The 20,411-nt window shown below is 35.3% G+C and overlaps 1 protein-coding gene across 1 annotated transcript; it reads left to right on the forward strand.

Annotated features, from left to right (window-relative positions):
• Positions 1–2,904: 2,904 nt before the first annotated feature.
• Positions 2,905–19,452, forward strand: LOC102806619 (protein sarah-like). The gene is made up of 4 exons (XM_085505388.1): positions 2,905–3,316; positions 13,267–13,449; positions 14,821–14,995; positions 19,281–19,452. The coding sequence occupies exons 1-4, from the start codon at positions 3,203–3,205 to the stop codon at positions 19,406–19,408; spliced, it is 600 nt and encodes a 199-aa protein (XP_085361514.1). The 5' UTR covers positions 2,905–3,202; the 3' UTR covers positions 19,409–19,452.
• Positions 19,453–20,411: the final 959 nt, after the last annotated feature.

Consider the following 20,411-nt stretch of genomic DNA (forward strand, 5'->3'; position numbering starts at 1 on the left):
TCCTGACTGGTAGATAGCTATACACATTTGACATGTTTATTCCTGACTGGTAGATAGCTATACACATTTGACATGTTTATTCCTGACTGGTAGATAGCTCTACACATTTGACATGTTTATTTCCGACTGGTAGTTATCTGAATTTGACGTGTTTATTCCTGACTAGTAGATGGCTCTGCACATTTGGCATGTTTATTTCCGACTGGTAGTTAGTTATGTGAATTTGACATGTTTATTCCTGGCTGATAGATAGCTCTGCACATTTGGCATACTTATTCCTGACTGCTAGATAGCTCAACACATTTGGCATGTCTGTTTCCAACTGGTAGTTAGTTATGTGAATTTGACATGTTTATTCCTGACTGGTGGATAGCTATACATATTTGACATGTTTATTCCTGACTGGTAGATAGCTATACACATTTGACATGTTTATTCCTGACTGGTAGATAGCTATACACATTTGACATGTTTATTTCCGACTGGTAGTTGTGTGAATTTGACATGTTTATTCCTGACTGGTAGATAGCTATACACATTTGACATGTTTATTCCTGACTGGTAGATAGCTATACACATTTGACATGTTTATTCCTTACTGCTAGATAGCTATACACATTTGACATGTTTATTTCTGACTGGTAGATAGCTATACACATTTGACATGTTTATTCCTTACTGCTAGATAGCTATACACATTTGACATGTTTATTCCTGACTGGTAGATAGCTATACACATTTGACATATTTATTCCTGACTGGTAGATAGCTATACACATTTGACATGTTTATTCCTTACTGCTAGATAGCTATACACATTTGACATGTTTATTTCTGACTGGTAGATAGCTATACACATTTGACATGTTTATTCCTGACTGGTAGATAGCTATACACATTTGACATGTTTATTTCCGACTGGTAGTTATGTGAATTTGACATGTTTATTCCTGAATGATAGATAGCTCTGCACATTTGGCATACTTATTCCTGACTGCTAGATAGCTCTACACATTTGACATGTTTATTTCCGACTGGTAGTTAGTTATGTGAATTTGACATGTTTATTCCTGACTGGTGGATAGCTCTGCACATTTGACATGTTTATTCCTGACTGGTAACAATTCTTTTTCATTTTTTCTTTCAAATATTGTACGATTTGTTATGCGTTTTAAGGTATGTGGGTTAATTAAAGATTTGTGAAATCGATGTGACATAAGAATGTTAAATTTTGTTCAAAAGGGGCCAGGAATTCACAATGCTTGCACAATTCAGTATGCTATTCTTACAGTTGAATATCTCGAACACTGTTTCGTGGTGTTTTGTCTTCAATACTTATGAATAACAAAAATTACAATATTTTTACTAAAGTATTTCCTCTTTAAACATAAACTTCATAAGACAGGTTCGTATCCATAAAAGCAAAGTGCGAGTCAGATAAAGGGTTATACAAGTTAATTGACCGCACTGATTCAGTGTTATACGAGCGGTATTTATCCACTCGGGCTAAAGCCTGTGATCGATCAAGTCGTTTTCAATCGCCATTTCAAATTTATATATAGTTTATAGAAAAAATACGCCTTCATGAAACCTGGTATGTGATTGAGGCGTTAAGTAAAGTTGAAAACAATATGTGATTACTATGATGTTGTTTTTTATATGGGAATTTTGTTTCTATGACTTCACGTAAGTTATTCTCCGGCTTGCCTTTTCTATTCATGTAAATTCACTGCTAAATTCTGGGATGAATTTTTTAAATGTTTTAAAAAAACAATGATGTTGGTACAGAAACCCACTATTGATGTGATTATATTTGGAAATAGTTCATAATTTACAGCCACCTTATGTTAATTGCTAAGAGACGCAAGTTATTCTCCGGCTGGTTCAAACATAATTTGATTTTGTTTTGTTAAAATTTATAATAACATGCCATTATCTACACTTGATCATTTGACATGGAGGCATGGAATTGAACGACAATTTGTGATTTGTCGTTCGTTACCAGGATTAACTCACCCCATCACTTGTTACATACATTTGCAGCCGTTTGGAAAACCTGGGGCTGGCTAAAACGTAGTACGCTTCTACGTATTCGTATGAACGTTTACTAAGTCTACGGTACACAAAAGTACCACGGCGACTAGTTATTTGGGTTTACTGTTGTCTATATCGACAAATGAACAACAAATACAAAGGTAAATGAGAAATATCCGGGTGGGGGTACTTCAAGTCAGACCTGGTACCCATGCTTAAGTACATGTATAGCTTAATTTTCAAAAAAATCCTCTAAACACGTACTTATTTTTAACCCCTTTTCAAGTGCAGAAACTTTAAATAGATACCTTATATACATATTAAAATCCTACTGTTTCCAAGTTGAGGTAACATAAACTAATGGGATTCCTTTGTTCACGCTTTATATATATATATTAAAATATTCGATCCTAAACTCAGTTATTCAAATTTACATTCTGTTCTTTTCATTTGGCTTAAAACTGACATTGTATGGCTATATACTGTAAAACGATTCACTATATTGGACATATTCACTGCGTTTTAATTTGATAGGGAAACAGATCAATTGTTTTTTTGTTTTTTTATAGTGTCGGGCAAATTACTACAACTGTCACATCTTTACTATTTGGTCCGCACCCCCCATTTTCTTTATTACCAAGTTTTCTAATTGAAAAGGTCGCGTTTTATCTTTCCCCCACATATGACCTTGTACTATTGACAAATCTATTCGCAAAATATAAAATAATTTTAAAAACTTTAGAGAAACTGTAATATAGAACAACAACAACAACGTTTAGTATCTCAAGATAATTCCTTTCGAAGGTTCGAAGGTCACACAAAATATTGCTAGGAAATCCCTACACGTCTGCGCAAGCGTAACACGTTCACGCTCGGGGCTGTCTGACAGCGAAGTAGTGTTATTGTCAACTCTTGTGTGTTTTAGCTATTTTTTCTCCTATTTGTGACAGCTCGTGGCAGGGATTCTAACCTGTATTTGTCTCGACTTCCACGAACGTGTTTTAAGGCTGATACCGAGTCTATTCGTGGAAAAACAAGGCGACGAAGAATCGCAAGTCTGATCAGCTACGACCCAGATAATGGTTTGATTGAACCCAATTCTTTGATAAATCCATCGCTGTCTCCCAGAACTGTCTTCCCAATCTGGAAACAACACCACGTCGTAGTTATGGAGAAGGAGTGGTTGGAAGGAAGTGACTTTGATGACGGAGACGATCCTCTTCCAACAGCTTTGATCGCTACCAATGTTGATTTGAAAGTGTTTAATGATGTTAACGAAAAGGTGAGTTTGGATTTTTACATGGTTGCGCCTCTACAGTACAGGTACAGTTATTTTTTTTTTAGATTTAATGACGCTGTACGCAATTTCATGCCGCATTCTATTCTATTAGAATAGGATAGAATAGAATAGAATAGAATAGAATATCAGGATATAGAACTATCAGGATGGCCCTTACCTAATTCCAATGCAGGCATGACTACAACAAAAGTAAATAGTTTCATCCTTGATTCATTCAACATTTAACAAGAATACTCCTTGTTCCATATTTTTGCCTTGCTAGTGGACAAGATAATAATAATAATAGTGGATAATATTAATGTTATTTGTAATTTTCATATACAGTGCTTCAAAAATTAGTTTAATATAATGAATCACAATGATTATTGTATTCTATAACTATGAGCTATAGATTTCAAATGCCAATTATTTTGATGCATGTAATACTAAACCAAAATGAAAATACGTTGGAGTAAATTGTTAGAATGTATATATACTTTCTAACAACATATGTCATATGCACATGTAAGCTGTATCTAGATAACAGGCAATTTATTTTCAGTTTAAAAACAAACTTTTTCTGCTATTTGTATGCAATTATAAATATACACTGTGTGAAATGCATGAGCATCTGTTTATTCATTTAGTACATTTTTTAACATCAAGGTCACCTTGATGTTTTGATTCAGTATTACATGGCTCAATAACAATACATTAAAAACAATAATTTGAAATAAATGTTACTATAAAAAAGATTCTCTTTCTGGAGTTTTTTTTATTCTGTATAGCATATACTATATCCTATAAGCTGATTAGAACGATTCTAACAAAATGAGGGTCAACCACACATTTAGGAAGATATATTAATCATCTTTTTCAATGAATGCCTAAACCCAGAGTCTGCTGAAGGTCTCTGTACTAAATTGAGACAAATTAGTTCTGATTTGCCACATTATGACATACATGTATATGAATTGAGTCGAGACTGATTCTATAGCTACTGCTTAATCTGCCTTCACTCACTAAATGACATTTCTAAACATTCAACAGTCTCCAAATAGATATCAGGGTGAGTTAATGAGAATACTAGTATACAAGAATACCAATCTCCATGTGAAGTGAACTGAATTCTGGGTAATCCATGTATATCATAATAATAATAATGCATTTATTATACAGTACCTATTAGTTTAGAACAATGAAATCATAGTAACCAAATACAATACATAAATACTGAAGAAAATGTTCAATCATTGCTATTTCTGATGTCAAATAATTATTCACCAGCTTGGCGTATTGCGTATTCTCTTGGACTTATTTATAAAATATTTAATTCTTTTAGAATATTGATATTATTTAATTCTTTTGGGCTTTTTGTTTAGACATTCCAAAAATACATGTTTTGGAAACATAGCTTACAGATTGTGTTTTCATCATGAAAAGTTGAGTTGATTATTATAATATTTAGAAAACTGTACTTGTATAGAATTACCAACCATTAGCATGATATGCAATCGCACACATACATTTACTCTTTTGTGTTATTCTTTCTTGATAACTTCCTTACTGGTAATGATAATAAACATACCTTTATTCCAACATTCATACATTGTCTTAACAAACACTTAGGCAACATCCATCTTCTATTGTGTCGCAGTGTGTATTTTGTGCTTGAATATTACATTTTCTTATAGAATGGTACACAGATTTCTGCATGCAAACTTGTAGTTCATGTTCTGCCAGGCCCACTTTAAAAATAGTTTCCTGGCCACTTCGCTTAAAATTTACGGAGCGTAAATCGCACAGAAGCTATGCATAATCCAGATGCATTGCCCCCCCCCCTCCTCCTCTGGATCCGCCACTGTGTACAACATTCTTGTAAACATGTAAATTCACTGGAAAGTTATTGTTTGAAACCATTAGATGTCATGAGAAAGGCAAGGACAATTGAAATATACAAATTGTTTTTGTTTTTTTACCTAACCTTGCATGATTTTTGCCTTGTCTTTAACATATGCTTATGCTCGCTTCATTTCTAAGATTTTGGCTTTAAAGTGAGTAAGATTTTGTGTTTACAATTAAACAGTTCTATTATTGAGTGAACAATAAACACAAAGTATTTTAATTAAAGTGAAGTCTACTTTTAAAGAATTTAAAAAGGTTGACATATGAAACCCAAACTCCAACTGACAAAAGGATTTATGAATTATATGAGACGAGGAAATGTTCTTCAAGGTATAGTAAGCTGCAGTTTACTATCTCCACGTGTAGTTTAGAGTGGGATGAACGGACAGCAAACCATGCGACTGAATAATGGGGGATATCGGAAATCAGAATTTTTCTTCATTGTCTCTTGTCCTATTTATAGTCAGGAGACAACAGCAATGCTACTATCAGTATTGATCAAAGGAAAGATAATTTATTTTGATAATGAACAAAAAGATACAATTAGTGAACAGGCCAAGTGTATTAAACTGCAACTTTTCTACAAGGCAGCAATATCAATATAATACACATACCATAGTAATATCTTCAAGATTCCTCATCCACTCTACGGTATACTATTAACACTATTACTCCTTCCTCGCATTGTATTTTGCACTTAAAACAAACACTGATCATCTGAGAGACCCCCTTCATCATGAGACAAGGACTGACATGGATGCAACAGATGTAGCAATTAGGTACATTGTATATCAAGAAAGTTTATTGGGACTGAGTAGTGGTGAAGGATAATTTAACTTAATTTAAGCTTAAGTTCTTATTATGTAAAAACATGATAAGCCTGATATTAATAACAGTGAACTCATTGTGGTTAAATGCAACTCTGCTGACAACAGTATGAGTCGCCAATCAGTTGAAAGTAAATCTTGATTCACATTATGTTGAAGATAATAAAAAAAAACATTTTGAATCTTCAGTAATACATTCTAAAAAAATTGATAAATACAGACATATTCATTTCATTGCATTGTTTCTCATCTACAACCCCATGCTACAATTCACTGTGTCTGGCACCAAGACCAAATTTGCTGTGAATTTCTTATTTGAGTAAAAGTCAGAGATCATAATTCAATATTTGATGGCACAATTAAATATTACTTGTTTTTTTTGTAGAAAATATATTTTCAGATATATGTCTGTTTTCCTCTGCTCTCTGCTAAATTTGTATGGCCTTATAGACATCAGCTTTTGAAAGCAACATGTGTACAGTGCAGTGTGGGTGTAACTCAACATTTAAGCCCCTTTCACAATTGGCGCCTCACTCGTGCGATAATTTTTTTTTTCCGAAAATATTTTTTCCGTCCTGTTGTAGAAGTGTTGTCTTTGAGTCGCAAGCAATATATAAAATCGTACGTATTTGGGATGAAAGCTCAGGAGTTCTCGAGCTTATATTGGGGGTGAAAAACAATCGTACAACGTTGCAAAGGGGGCAAGACAGGTCTTCCAATAGTCTCAGGGTGGTACAACAAACTCATACGACAGGACGCATCATCGTACAACATGAAAATACTCGTGCAACACTTGTTCGGGGTTTTACGAGTGCGTGCAAAGTCGCACAACACTTGTACTGCCTGTCGTGCAATTATTTTTCATTGTGTCAGTCGCTCAAAATATCGGAGCAGCACGTTTTTTTTTCCAGACCGAGATGCGACCATTTTGTCGCATCTGGATCGTACAATAAGTGGTACAACGGCTACAACGAGTCGTACAACGGGAAAAATTTCGAGTCGCAAGCCGTTGTAGTCTGTTTGGCACCAATTGTGAAAGGGGCTTTAGCTACATGCAGCTTTGGGCTGGCGTAAATCTAACTGAGCCTGATTTTACAACTGTTACAGATTTTCATGTAAATTCAAGGAAAGGAAACACCAGCTGATACCAAGCTTAGTTAAGTTACATCCAGACTATACTGCCTGCCATCAATAGCAGAATACTTGCATGCAAATATACATCACAACATTTAAGTGAAAATATTAATAATTCAAACAAGTAAATAAGTCAAAAATAGAGCATGAATAAAATTAAATACAGCAGCTGTGTTGCATGCAGTTAAGGGATGACGTCAAAAGATCGATGTTGGATAAAAAACTTATTTGCTTTAGTTTGGGGGTGGGGGGGGGGTTGACCTCAAAAAGTTTCCATCCTACAAAAACGATTTTATTTTTTAATGAAGTCAAAAAAACCTTGGAGTATTTGTAGTTCGTTTTTTTTTCTATCCAATCATTGACAAAAATAACAGAAAATGAAAAAAAACACATCCAAGACGAGAAAACTGTTTGGTCCGTAAATAAGTGCATCAAATAAGGTCAACTCTAGGGCATTGACCTAGAGCATGCGCAGAACCCAGAAAAGTAGTTTGCGCATGCGTATATTCCGCTTCATTATTACAACCAACTGCTATGCCATACTACTGTCCGATTATCAATTTGTATTTAATGGTGAATGTAGTCTGACGCCATGATCAATATTTATCAATTAAGTTTCGATGGGGGGTGGGGGATTTTGGAAAAAAACTAAAAGATTTAAGTTTTTTATCCAACATCGATCTTTTGACGTCGTCCCTAACATCATTGCACTTTATAGACAAGCACTAACTGTATTGCAGGCAACTGTACAACACCTACCAACATATACTAAGTAATACTAAAAATTACTGGTGTATGTTGCCTTGTTTGTTGAGTGACCGTGGTATGTACTATTACAATAAATAAAATAACTGTTTTATGTATAAAAGAGAAATTATATTTTGTCCAACTTCATTGGGAAAAAGTCAGAACTCACAGAAACATGAAGGCAATAAATGAACATTTCGTAAACTTTCAAAGGTAACATGTATGCCTAGAATACATAAGCAATGTGCATGGTAAAAAATCTTAGATTGGTGAAGTAAACTATCAGCCATGTTATACCTGCTGACCAACCAGAATTGAATCAGCATTGATGGATAGGTTTTGCTGATGTCACTCTGATACACTACATTCATGCAGATTTATAACACTATTGTGTGTGACCCTTATGGTGCACCCCACTGTGCATTTTCATTAGTGTCCGTTTGAGCAAAGTGAAAAACAAGGATATATAGTTTAATCTGGTAGATTAGTCAATTATTTGGGACTAGGTAATTAGTCTTGGTGGGTCCTTCACATACTAGTCTGGAAATGTTGTCGTGATTTTGTTCATTAACGGTGCAAATTTATTCCAATAATGAAAGGGAAGGTCGTATTTTCATCTCCGTGGAGGTATGTAAATGTGTCGAAATGGACATAGTGCGAGTGGTTAGTGCTAGTAGCACTAATCCGAAAAACTACTAGATCTAGTGCTAAAATGGCACTAGATCTAGTGCTAAAACGGCACTAGATCTAGTGCTAAAATGTACATAGTCAACGACGTCAAGGCATCCAGTAATTCTCTGAAAATAAATTAATATTTACGTAAAATTGTTGTATCTTTCATTCATTGGAAATGTGCTACAGTGGGAAAATTGAGAATGTCATTGCCCATGTTTGTCATAATAGACCTTTGGAACAACGCGATCGGCCGGGAAACTAGCTGAAACAGTAAAAGTGCAGGTCGAACTTCACAATTTTTACAAATTGTGAATAGATATACTGTATGAAATGGTATTGTGGGGAAGTTTGTGTTTTCAACTTTGGCGAATGGAAACTTTATGTAAATGGTGGAATTCAGCGTTGAGTTGTTTTTAAATCGATGATGTGCCGTTTTATTTCTGGTTGGCGCCATACTTAATGAAAATTATGATGCCATATGTGAACTAAATAAAAAATTGGTATACTCCTAGTCTAAGTCCCGGGTCCCTGTAAAGCTCGGTGGATTTTGTGTGTACTGCGACCTTTGAATGGGCATATGCATATTCACGCAATCCTGTTGTTACATTGTATCATGGAGGAACTAACGGAATATGATGTAACCTCGCCGATTTTTTGATTTTTTAACGTGACCATATTATATATGTCTCGACACTTTCTCTGCAAAAATATTTTTTAGGAGCCCTTAGGATTTTTCGTTGTAGACTCTCAAAACACTGTTCTTGTTACAGTTGCTAATAATTAAAACATGTGAAGTAACAAGTTCGTCTGTTGAATTTCCGGTTGTGAAATACGTATTTTAACCCTTCACAGCTAAACAAACCCAGTGTATGGTCGCGTTAAAAAAATGGGACCAAGAAATCGTCCAGGACGATTTTTCGTCAGTTTTTAAATTTATTTTTTAAAATATTTTGTCGTAATTTATCGGACATTTCAATCGTTCCTGACGCCTAAATCAGTCTATTTAAGTTTTTATTCAAGAGCGTGTTTAATTGTGACAAGCAATAGCATAAGCTCCGTTTTTATTGTCTTTGGTTTGGACAAAGAGCTGTTATCACTGTAAACAATGTTAAAGTATTCTTCTTATGCTAAGTTTATCTTTGAAGACAACTATTTTTTATTTTAAAAAAATCATGCCATTTTCCCATCAAAATCCAAGCCAAAAGAGCGTACTAAAACATCGGCAAATCTTTTCCGCGTTGCGTTCAATAACATTAACATATTTAAATGAGCTATGGTGATTTGAACGCGTTGGCATCATCCAGCATTTTGATTGGTTAATTAGCGATTTGACCTATTAGCTCAACTCATGCTTGGCTGGTTCCCGCCTCAAGTGTCATGGCGTACCAAGCCACAAGAGGCCGGTAACTAGTAACGAATCCGGTATTCTGATTGGTCCATCACTTTCTCATTGCCTGTTCTATTTCCCTTGGTTACCTGACGTCAGCGCCTACGCTCGTGGCCGTTCAGGGGTTTCCTTTTACATTCAAAAGTTGGACGAATAAAAAACTGTTCTTTTTGTTATAAATTTGCGCAGAAACAGCAAGGAATGTCAGAAACATCTCAAATATACAAGTCTAAGCAGGCAGAATGTATGAGCATGGCTTTATTGCAGTGTTACAGACACGTTTACGCAGAAAGTAACTTGGAATGTTTTCAAATTACGTCACTCAGTCACGTTCCTTCCGGCCGGAAAACCGGCCCAAATGGAACAATATGGCGATTACTAGTTACCTGCCAATCTCCTTCCCATAGGCCTTTGCGCTTTACGCAATAGTGCCTCTGCCACAGGCAGCCTTCAATTTTGTGGTCAATCACCTCACTACGCACGACAATTTTCCTGTAGTTGTTACATCTGAAAAAGTCTTACAGAAAGTGGAAAAAAAACGTATGTGACATCCGAACTATTTATTAATGTCAGACTTCAGTAGAAACGTAAATACGAACCATTTTATCACGGACTATGTTTTGCAAGGTAATGTTATTGTAGTGAAATGGCGCATGTGATAAACTAAAACTAGGGAAAACAGCGTTCTGTTTATGTACATAAGATGGGGAAAGAAATATTAAACACTATTTTTACTCGAAGAGATTTCCTAACAACCCCGTTCGTCTTGTTTTCTGGTGAATATTTCAATACTATTTCTAGCTTGAACGGATTCGATTCTCCGCGTCTAACAGTTATAGAACACACAGGTTCTAATAAGTCTATAAAGTTAGTAATTTATTGTATAATCTAATGTCTGGATAACTTTGAAAGGACTGCACTTTCCAAGCGTAAAACATGTATGTTTTAATTTAATTAATCGAACAGTTCTTTCAGATTTAGGACGTAAAACGTTTTATTAAAGTGATTGAAGTAACACGGTGGCTTAAGCGTAACTGTGTTAACCGACGGGGTCTTGTAGTTTGAACACATTCGAATATGCAAATGAGTTCTATGCAAATCTGCTTTGTGCAGTGATGATAAGTAACGCGTATCGAACTGTGCGGAGTTCGGTTACCTGCGTCCTACCTGCCATTCGCAAAGGACGCCGGGAACCAGTGAAAACTCATGCAAGAGAAACCAGGGAGGGATTGGCACGAGAGGGCGCCATCCGATCTGAATGGAACGTTTCAACGTCAGTCGTCCGTAGCCCATAGTCAAAGCAACAACATCCCGTTTACAAACAGATGAAATAATTTCAGCAATTTCTTTACAGAAAAATCCTCAACAAAACTTTTCATAGACAAATACAGGCTCCAAAATTATGCCTATTGCAAAACAATTCAACCAACAACCAGTTTGACGCCACAATTTCTTGCTGGAGCCTGAGTTCTACGCGTGATTTTATTGCATCCAAAACTGTTCCATTTCAAACTGCGCATGCACACACACTGTGGTTTCTCGAAATGCATACTAATTAGGTAACTTGTCACTGATAGTACTAGTCTAAGAGTGAAATTTAAACGTGCCTCTGCATTCTCCATGAATATCGCAACTTGCTATGATCATGGAAAAGAGAAAACCTGTGCTTACTTTCAACAGTTAGGTGGAGTCCGGTCGAAAAACGTGTCTCAAAAAAATACTTTTGCATCATTTTTCCGATTATTTTTTCAGCTTGTAACGATAGAATCAGTCAATTTAGAACTAACATGTATGCTATCGGAAAGCATTTTGGCACAATTTTACTGAAAAGACGAGTTTTTCATTGCTCATGAATATTAATTTATGCAAATGAGACTATTATTTCAACCAATCGTGTCATGCAACTCCCCCCCTGAGAGAAACATGGCGAATACCCTACCGCATCAAGCATTTATATGCGATCGGAATCATTTGCTTACGATGAAACTAAGTTGAATTTTATTTGAATTTCATAACAGTCAACGAATTTATATTTTATGCGTTATTATAATCAGTACTGAGTAATATTCAACGTTTGTGAAACGTAGCATGTCCGGATTGAGCATCTGTAATGATGTGTTCGTTTTTATTAGAAACGTTGTTTAAAATATACTTTTGTTACCAATAAAATAAAGACAAATGTATTTGAAAAATGACACTGGGCGACACTGTAATGACATTTCAGGTGGTTTACTTTTTAATTCAGCAAGAATTATTAATTATTGTTAATTCTGCAATAGTTTCTTTCATCTTGGGTGGCCCAACTGACGGCGTAGAAAGTCTGTGTAGTTAGATACAATGAAAATTTTCCCCCAAAATATTTGATAACTATTTTTTGAAATTTTGAACCCCAAATAAGCCCATCAGCCGTGAAATCCCCAAGGCGATTTTTTGGATGGACGAATTTACGGCAGAATCCGGTATTATATAAAGAAAGTATTATTATGGACATCTCGCATATATTGCCGATGTTTTATACTGTTTGTAGTTTGCATATGAAAGTGGTTGTTGATGTCCCTCCTATTAATCGACGTCGTTGACAATGCGATAACAATGCCACTCGCACTGTGTACATTTTAGCACTAGATCTAGTGCCATATTAGCACTAGATCTAGTGGCATTTTAGCGCTAGATCTAGTACTTTTTCGGATTAGTACTACTAGCACTAACCACTCGCACTACACCCATTTCGACACATTTACATACATGCTCCGTGGCAACAATCCATTGATACAGCATGTGCAGAGAACTTATAACTTTCATCCGATGTTCATGACATATTACCATATTAAGATTAGCAGCCGCTATATTTATCAACCGATCGAAGTCAGGGTCACCCATTGGCCGTACGAGTAAAATCAAGACTAGAGGACCCGCGAAATAATAAGAATGTACTAGTAACCAGTCTACAAAATCATAAAATCCAATCAAGGAAACAATAAGCCCTAAGACATTCAAAATTAGAGAAAGTCAAAACTCTGAGAGACAATGTAACTGCAAACAATTTTGGTGCTACATTTTATATGTGTATATTTTTTTCAGAATTTTGAATATAATGAATATAATGTCTCACTGCCTACAGGTTCTAATAAAAAAAAATTTTTAAAATAATATTGTTTTCTGAAAGATTCCAACAATTTATTTTGGCGCTCAAAGGGTTAAAGGTCATATAAGAAGCACTGTTCGTTTGTAATTTTTCAAACCATGCACATTGACAATGATATTTTATGTCTTTTCAGTCATTATTTGAAGAGATATTCAGATCCTACAGTGATGAACCTGATAACATCTTATTTGCATATTTAAAAAGTTTTCGACGAGTAAGGATAGATTTTGGTAATCCTATGGAAGCAGCTCAAGCAAGAATAGAGCTGCATAAAAAGGAAATCAATACGTCTGTGATGACATTATATTTTGCTCAGGTTAGTTACAAATGTGTTAAATAGTGGTGTAATGGTCAGTGTCAGAATCAGGGAGATTGTGGGTTCGACTCCTGTGGTCAGCTGACCTAGTGTGTGGTGTGATTGTTAACATGTCTGCCCATCTTCAATGAGATTGTGGGTTTGACTCCTGTGGTCAGCTGACCTGGTGCGTGGTGTAATGGTCAGCACGTCTGCCCAGCTTCAGTAAGATTGTGGGTTTGACTCCTGTGGTCAGCTGACCTGGTGTGTGGTGTAATGGTCAGGATGTCTGCCCAGCTTCAGTGAGATTGTGGGTTTGACTCCTGTGGTCAGCTGACCTGGTGTGTGGTGTAATGGTTAGCATGTCTGCCCAGCTTCAGTAAGATTGTGGGTTTTACTCCTGTGGTCAGCTAACCTGGTGTGTGGTGTAATGGTCAGGATGTCTGCCCAGCTTCAGTGAGATTGTGGGTTTACTCCTGTGGTCAGCTAACCTGGTGTGTGGTGTAATGGTCAGGATGTCTGCCCAGCTTCAGTGAGATTGTGGGTTTGACTCCAGTGGTCAGCTAACCTGGTGTGTGGTATAATGGTCAGGATGTCTGCCCAGCTTCAGTGAGATTGTGGGTTTGACTCCTGTGGTCAGCTGACCTGGTGTGTGGTATAATGGTCAGGATGTCTGCCCAGCTTCAGTGAGATTGTAGGTTTGACTCCTGTGGTCAGCTGACCTGGTGTGTGGTATAATGGTCAGGATGTCTGCCCAGCTTCAGTGAGATTGTGGGTTTTACTCCTGTGGTCAGCTAACCTGGTGTGTGGTGTAATGGTCAGCGTGTCTGCCCAGAATCAAGGAGATTGTAGGTTTGACTCCTGTGGTCAGCTGACCTGGTGTTTGGTGTAATGGTTAGCATGTCTGCCAAGCTTCAAAATTTTGTGACTTATGCAATTGCCAGGGTCACTTTATCTGTAGTTATGAGAAAGACTTCTAGTAAACATTACAATCCACTGTGCTGTTTCTATCCTCAATGGACATAACAAAATAATAGTATTCTATTGTGTAGCAGATAGTTGTTGGATAGCCCTTACTTTGTCTCACCCAGCCCTCTTGGATTTCAGTGCTAGTACTCAAGTGTATTAATAAAATAAATAAAACAACAAATTGTAAATGTCCTACCCTTTGCATTATAGTTTATGGAATGTTTTGCCAACACTAGTCATAACAAATTATACATTGAATGCAATTTTTTTTTTTTTTAAATCAATAAAATCAGTCTGTGCATGCATGAACACTATTTTGCACCACTAACAGTAGGCACAATCCCTTCACTTTTTTCTTTGTTTAAAATAAAAACAAACAAAAATTTTTTTTGCCTTACTAATTACTTTTTTTATTTTTTTCAGCCACCACCTTCTGCCGATGATCTAGCTGCAAATCCTCATTTACAACCTCCACCCCCATTTAGACAGTTTCTCATTTCCCCACCCTGTTCTCCACCAGTTGGATGGGGACAAGGTCTTGAAGCCAGTCCTGTTATCAACTATGATCTTCTAGCTGCTCTCACAAATATGTCTCCTGGTAAGATGTTCTATTTTTTGTCCTCATTTGGACAAAAAGGGTGACTTATGAATTGACCTTCGTGTGTGTGTCTGTCTATGCGTGCGTCCAGACCTATATCTAAGCCATGCCTAGACCAATTACATTCAAACTTCACACATACATGTACATCATACATAATATTATACATAATATATACATCTATTTGCTTCACGATCTGATTCAGAATGGCTATATGATGGCCATATTTGTACTGAAAAATCATTGATATTAAGCATTTCTGGCATTCGAGAAGTGGATTTCAGCCGTTTACAGATGGATTTTGTTCAAACTTGGGATATACATTGGACATTATGGGACCTTGATGCACACCATTTTGTTTTTCAGATTAGATTTATAATGGCTGACTGGTGGCCATTTTGTTTTTGACTCCCATGTGCGAAGCACAAAATGGGAGTCTTTGCAGTTAGTGTGTCTGTATGTGTGTATGTGTGTATGTGTGTATGTGTGTATGTGTGTGTGTATGTGTGTATGTGTGTCCGACTGTTCCACTGCTATCTCAAGAACCATACATCGGTTTTTGATGAAACTTGGTGCATAGATGCTCTGGGCCAATGCGCAGATTTGATTAGGTTTTGGTAAAAATCCATGCTCGTTAATTACCTAATTTGCATGATAATTAGCTAATTTTTAGCTGTTCTATGACTGTTCCACTGATATCTAAAGAACCACTCATTGGATTTTGATGAAACTTGGTACATAGATGCTCTGAACATATGCGCAGATTTGATTAATTTTTGGTAAAAATCCGTGCATATTAATTACCTAATTTGCATGATAATTAGCTATTTTTTAGTGGTTCCATGACTGTTCCACTGATATCTAAACAACCACTCATTGGATTTTGATGAAACTTGGTACATAGATGCTCTGAACTAATGCTAGGTTTTGATTAGTTTTTGGTAATAATCCGTGGATACTAATTACCTAATTTGCATAATGATTAGTCAATTTTCGGTTTTTCCACTGATATCTCAAGTACTAATCATCACATTTCAATGAAACTTGGTACATAGATGTCATACGACACTGCACAGACCTGATAGTTTTTATGGTAATATCAGTACATATTAATTACCTAATTTGCATAATTAATTAATTTTCAGCATTTGATATAAGTAGTTAGCATTACATTTCAATGAAACTTGGTACTTACATACTCAAGGACTATGCAGAGATTGATTGTTTTCGATAAATATTTGTGCATATTAATCACCTAATTTGCATAATTAGTTAATTTTCAGCTTTTCCACGGGTATCTCAAGTACTAATCATCGCATTTCAATGAAACTTGGTACATAGATCCTTTAGGACTATGCAGAGACCTGATTAGTTTTAGGGTAAATAATTGTGCATATTAATTACCTAATTTGCATAATTAATTTTCAGCTTTTCTACTGATATCTAAAGTACTAATCATCACATTTCAATGAATCTAGAATTATGCAGACCCAATTAGTTTCCGGTAAATATTTGTGCATATTAATCACCTAATTTGCATAATTAACCAACTTTCACACTGATATCTCAGGTACTATACATCACATATCAATGAATGTACATGGATGCTGTAGGACAATAGACAGACCTGAATAATTGTGGGTTAAAATCTGTACATATTAATTACCTAATTTGCATAATTAACCAATTTTAAGCTTTCACACTGATATCTAAAGTACCGTAAAAACTCCAAAATTTCGACCGGTTTTAAATAATTGGTGTTAGAAATGTGACGTGTTTTTAGTCAAAATTAAGGTGCATTTTCGGACGGTCGAATTTTTCAGAATAGAAATCAGCAAATGAAAAAATGGGGATGATAGACAGTGTGCTTCATTAGTTTTTAAAAAATGCAATGTCCGTCAATTGACGTAAACTTCCCCATGTTTCACGGTAAAAGCAAAGGTCGTGGCCGAGTTGTAACTCAAAATCTAAACAAAGTCATCAATCAGTGAGTATTATGACAAGCAAAACAAAACATCAAGACGCGGAGAAGAGGTCAGCACAAAACTAATAGGTCAAAAGACAAAGCTGTCTCGCACTACCTAGGAAAACTTGCGAATGTTCGAAGTACAGGTACCCATTGGACAAAAGATACATGGAAGTTTAGCAAACTATCTCCCCGACCCAGTGCAATGTATCCGGTTAGAATCAAAGCTCACGTGTCCCTTACTTGAGGGACCAAATTCTGCCGTAAATTCGCCCTTGGATTAAAAAATAAAATGGGATTTAAGAAAATAAAATGGGACTTTTAAGGTGTATTTTGGCGTCATTTTTCGGACATTTCAATCAATCCTGCCGGCTAAAATAGAGTAAGTTTTACCGTAGTCATTGGCGTCTGTCTATTCAAGAGTACACGTGTATGATTTTTATCGTGACTAGCGTGAGCGGGTAAGCTTCCTTTCGAGAATGAGCTGTTATCACTGTGAACAATGTTAAATTATTCTTCAGATGACCAGTTAATTTTTTAAAAACAACTAATTTTTTTATTTAAAAAAAATCATGCTGTTTTCGCATCTAAATCCAAGCCAAAATATCGTACTACAACATCAATCTCTTTTGCATTGCGTTCAATAACATTAACATATTTAAATAAGCTATGGTAATTTGAACACGTTGGCATCATCCAGCTTTTTGATTGGTTAATTAGCGATTTGACCTATTTGACCTAAGAGAACATGGCGGATATCCTACAGCATCAAACGTTTATACGAGACCGGAATCATTCGCTTACGATGAAACTAAGTTGACTTTTATTTGTATTTCATAACCATTCAACAAATTTATTTTGTGTACATTATTATAATCACTACTGAGTACAGTAATAATCAACAATTCAGAAACGCAGCATGCCGAGATTTTTGTGTTCGTTTTTATTTGAAACTTCGTTTATTTAGAATATATTTTCGTTACCAATAAAATAAAAATCTCTCAGTCAATCAGAAACCCGGATTCATGCCTTCGAGGAAGGTCCCGTTTGAACGCTCACATCGGGGTTTTTTTCGTTTGGGGGAAAACTAAAACTGGTCGCAATTTTCGAATTTGGAGGTAAATAAAACACCGAAACCCGGCAAATAAATAGGCGATCGAATTTTTAGAGGGGTCGAAATTTTGGAGTTTTCACGGTACTAATTATTCCATTTCAATGAAACTTAGTACAAAGATGCTCTAGGACAATGTACAAACCTAATTAGTTTGGGGTAAAAATCTGTTCATATTAATTCCCTAATAAGCATAATAATTCATAATTTTTTGGTTCTAATCACATTTCAATTAAACTTGGAGACATAGATTTTCTGTTACATTGCGCAGACCTCATTAGTTTTACACTCAAATCTGGTCATATTAATTTTCTGATTTGCATAATTAGTTTTCAGCTAAGTAATTTCGAATTATATTTAATGTGTTTCCAATAGTCTCAGCACATGGGAGTTCTTTCTAAGCTTTCTTTGATTAATGAATGACATGATATCTCTGACTTGCGTTGACTGATTTTGTTCAAATATTTACTATACATCATGTCATAGCTATACAGAATGTATTCAAAATGGCCAACCAGTGGCTTGTTGCATAGGGTTGTCAGCTAAATTTGTATTATTTTGGATAGTGTAAACATGTTTAGGGACAACATCAAAAGTTCAATGTAGGATAAAAAATTTTAATTCCTTTATTTTTTTTCCCAAACCCCCCACCCCACCCCACCCCCCACTGAAACTTAATTGATAAATATTGATCATTAAATATGAATTGATAATCGGACAGTAGTATGGCATAGCAGTTGGTTGTAATAAAGGGGAATATACGCATACGCAAACTACTTTTCTGGGTTATGCACATGCTATAGGTCCATGCCCTGAAATTTACCTCATTTGACGCACATATTTACACTCGGACCAAACCATTTTCTCGTCTTGGATGTTGTTTTTTTCATCCATGATTGGATAGAAAAAATCTACAAATGCGCCAAAATTTGTTTGACTTCATTAAAAAATTATATCGTTTTTGTAGGATGGAAATTTTTGAGGTAAAAACCCCCCACCCCCAAACTAAAGCAAATAAGTTTTTTATCCGACATCAATCTTTTAGTCGTCCCTTAGTCATGCAAGGTGTGAATATGGATAGTTTTGGTGCAGATGTTAGGGTTTTCTGGTCCTGATATGTTTTTCAGTGCCCCCTTTGAACTGACATACACACTGATCAGAAACCAATCATTTATTTGTTTTAGAAAACATTGATTTTTTTTTTTCAGGTGAAGCACATGAATTACATCCAGCAGTCGATGATAAACCAAGTATAGTTGTGCATACATGTGAAGATTCTGAGAACGCTGTCAAGACTGGATCAATTACTCAAACTACGTGTCCACCACGAAGGTGACAAGGAGGGCAGTGATCATCAATAAAATACTTAGCTTAATTCTCCATGTGTATCAAACATTTTATTGCTTGCAATATCATTATCTGAATAGTTAACATGTCATATTCTGTCATTAGTAAACATCCATATCATATTGTATGTATATGCATAGTATATATATATATATATATATATATATATATATATATATATATATATATATATATATATATATATATATATATATATATATATATATATATATATAATAATATAATAATATATATATATATGTCAATAATCCAACCAATGGATCTACATTCACATGTATATGTCAATAATCTAACCAATGGATCTACATTCACATGTATATGTCAATAATCCAACCAATGGATCTACATACACATGTATATGTCAATAATCCAACCAATGGATCTACATACACATGTATATGTCAATAATCCAACCAATGGATCCAAATACACATATACCAGTATATGTCAATAATCTAACCAATGGATCTACATTCACATGTATATGTCAATAATCCAACCAATGGATCTACATTCACATGTATATGTCAATAATCCAACCAATGGATCTACATTCACATGTATATGTCAATAATCCAACCAATGGATCTACATTCACATGTATATGTCAATAATCCAACCAATGGTTCTACATACACATATATATGTCAATAATCTAACCAATGGATCTACATACACGTGTATATGTCAATAATCTAACCAATGGATCTACATACACGTGTATATGTCAATAATCCAACCAATGGATCTACATACACGTGTATATGTCAATAATCCAACCAATGGATCTACATACACGTGTATATGTCAATAAACCAACCAATGGATCTACATACACGTGTATATGTCAATAATCTAACCAATGGATCTACATACACCTGTATATGTCAATAATCCAACCAATGGATCTACATACACATGTATATGTCAATAATCCAACCAATGGATCTACAAACACATATACCAGTATA

This window comes from Saccoglossus kowalevskii, chromosome 11, assembly GCF_978046115.1.
Source record: "Saccoglossus kowalevskii chromosome 11, keSacKowa6.1, whole genome shotgun sequence".
In the NCBI taxonomy this organism is placed as follows: Eukaryota; Metazoa; Hemichordata; class Enteropneusta; family Harrimaniidae; genus Saccoglossus; species Saccoglossus kowalevskii.

Coding starts and splice junctions, on each gene's coding strand:
- LOC102806619 (XM_085505388.1), top strand. CDS start 3,203: ATGGAGAAGGAGTGGTTGGAAGGAAGTGACTTTGATGACGGAGACGAT. Junction 3,317..13,266: donor TTAATGATGTTAACGAAAAG/GTGAGTTTGGAT, acceptor ATGTCTTTTCAG/TCATTATTTGAAGAGATATT. Junction 14,996..19,280: donor TCTCACAAATATGTCTCCTG/GTAAGATGTTCT, acceptor TTTTTTTTTCAG/GTGAAGCACATGAATTACAT.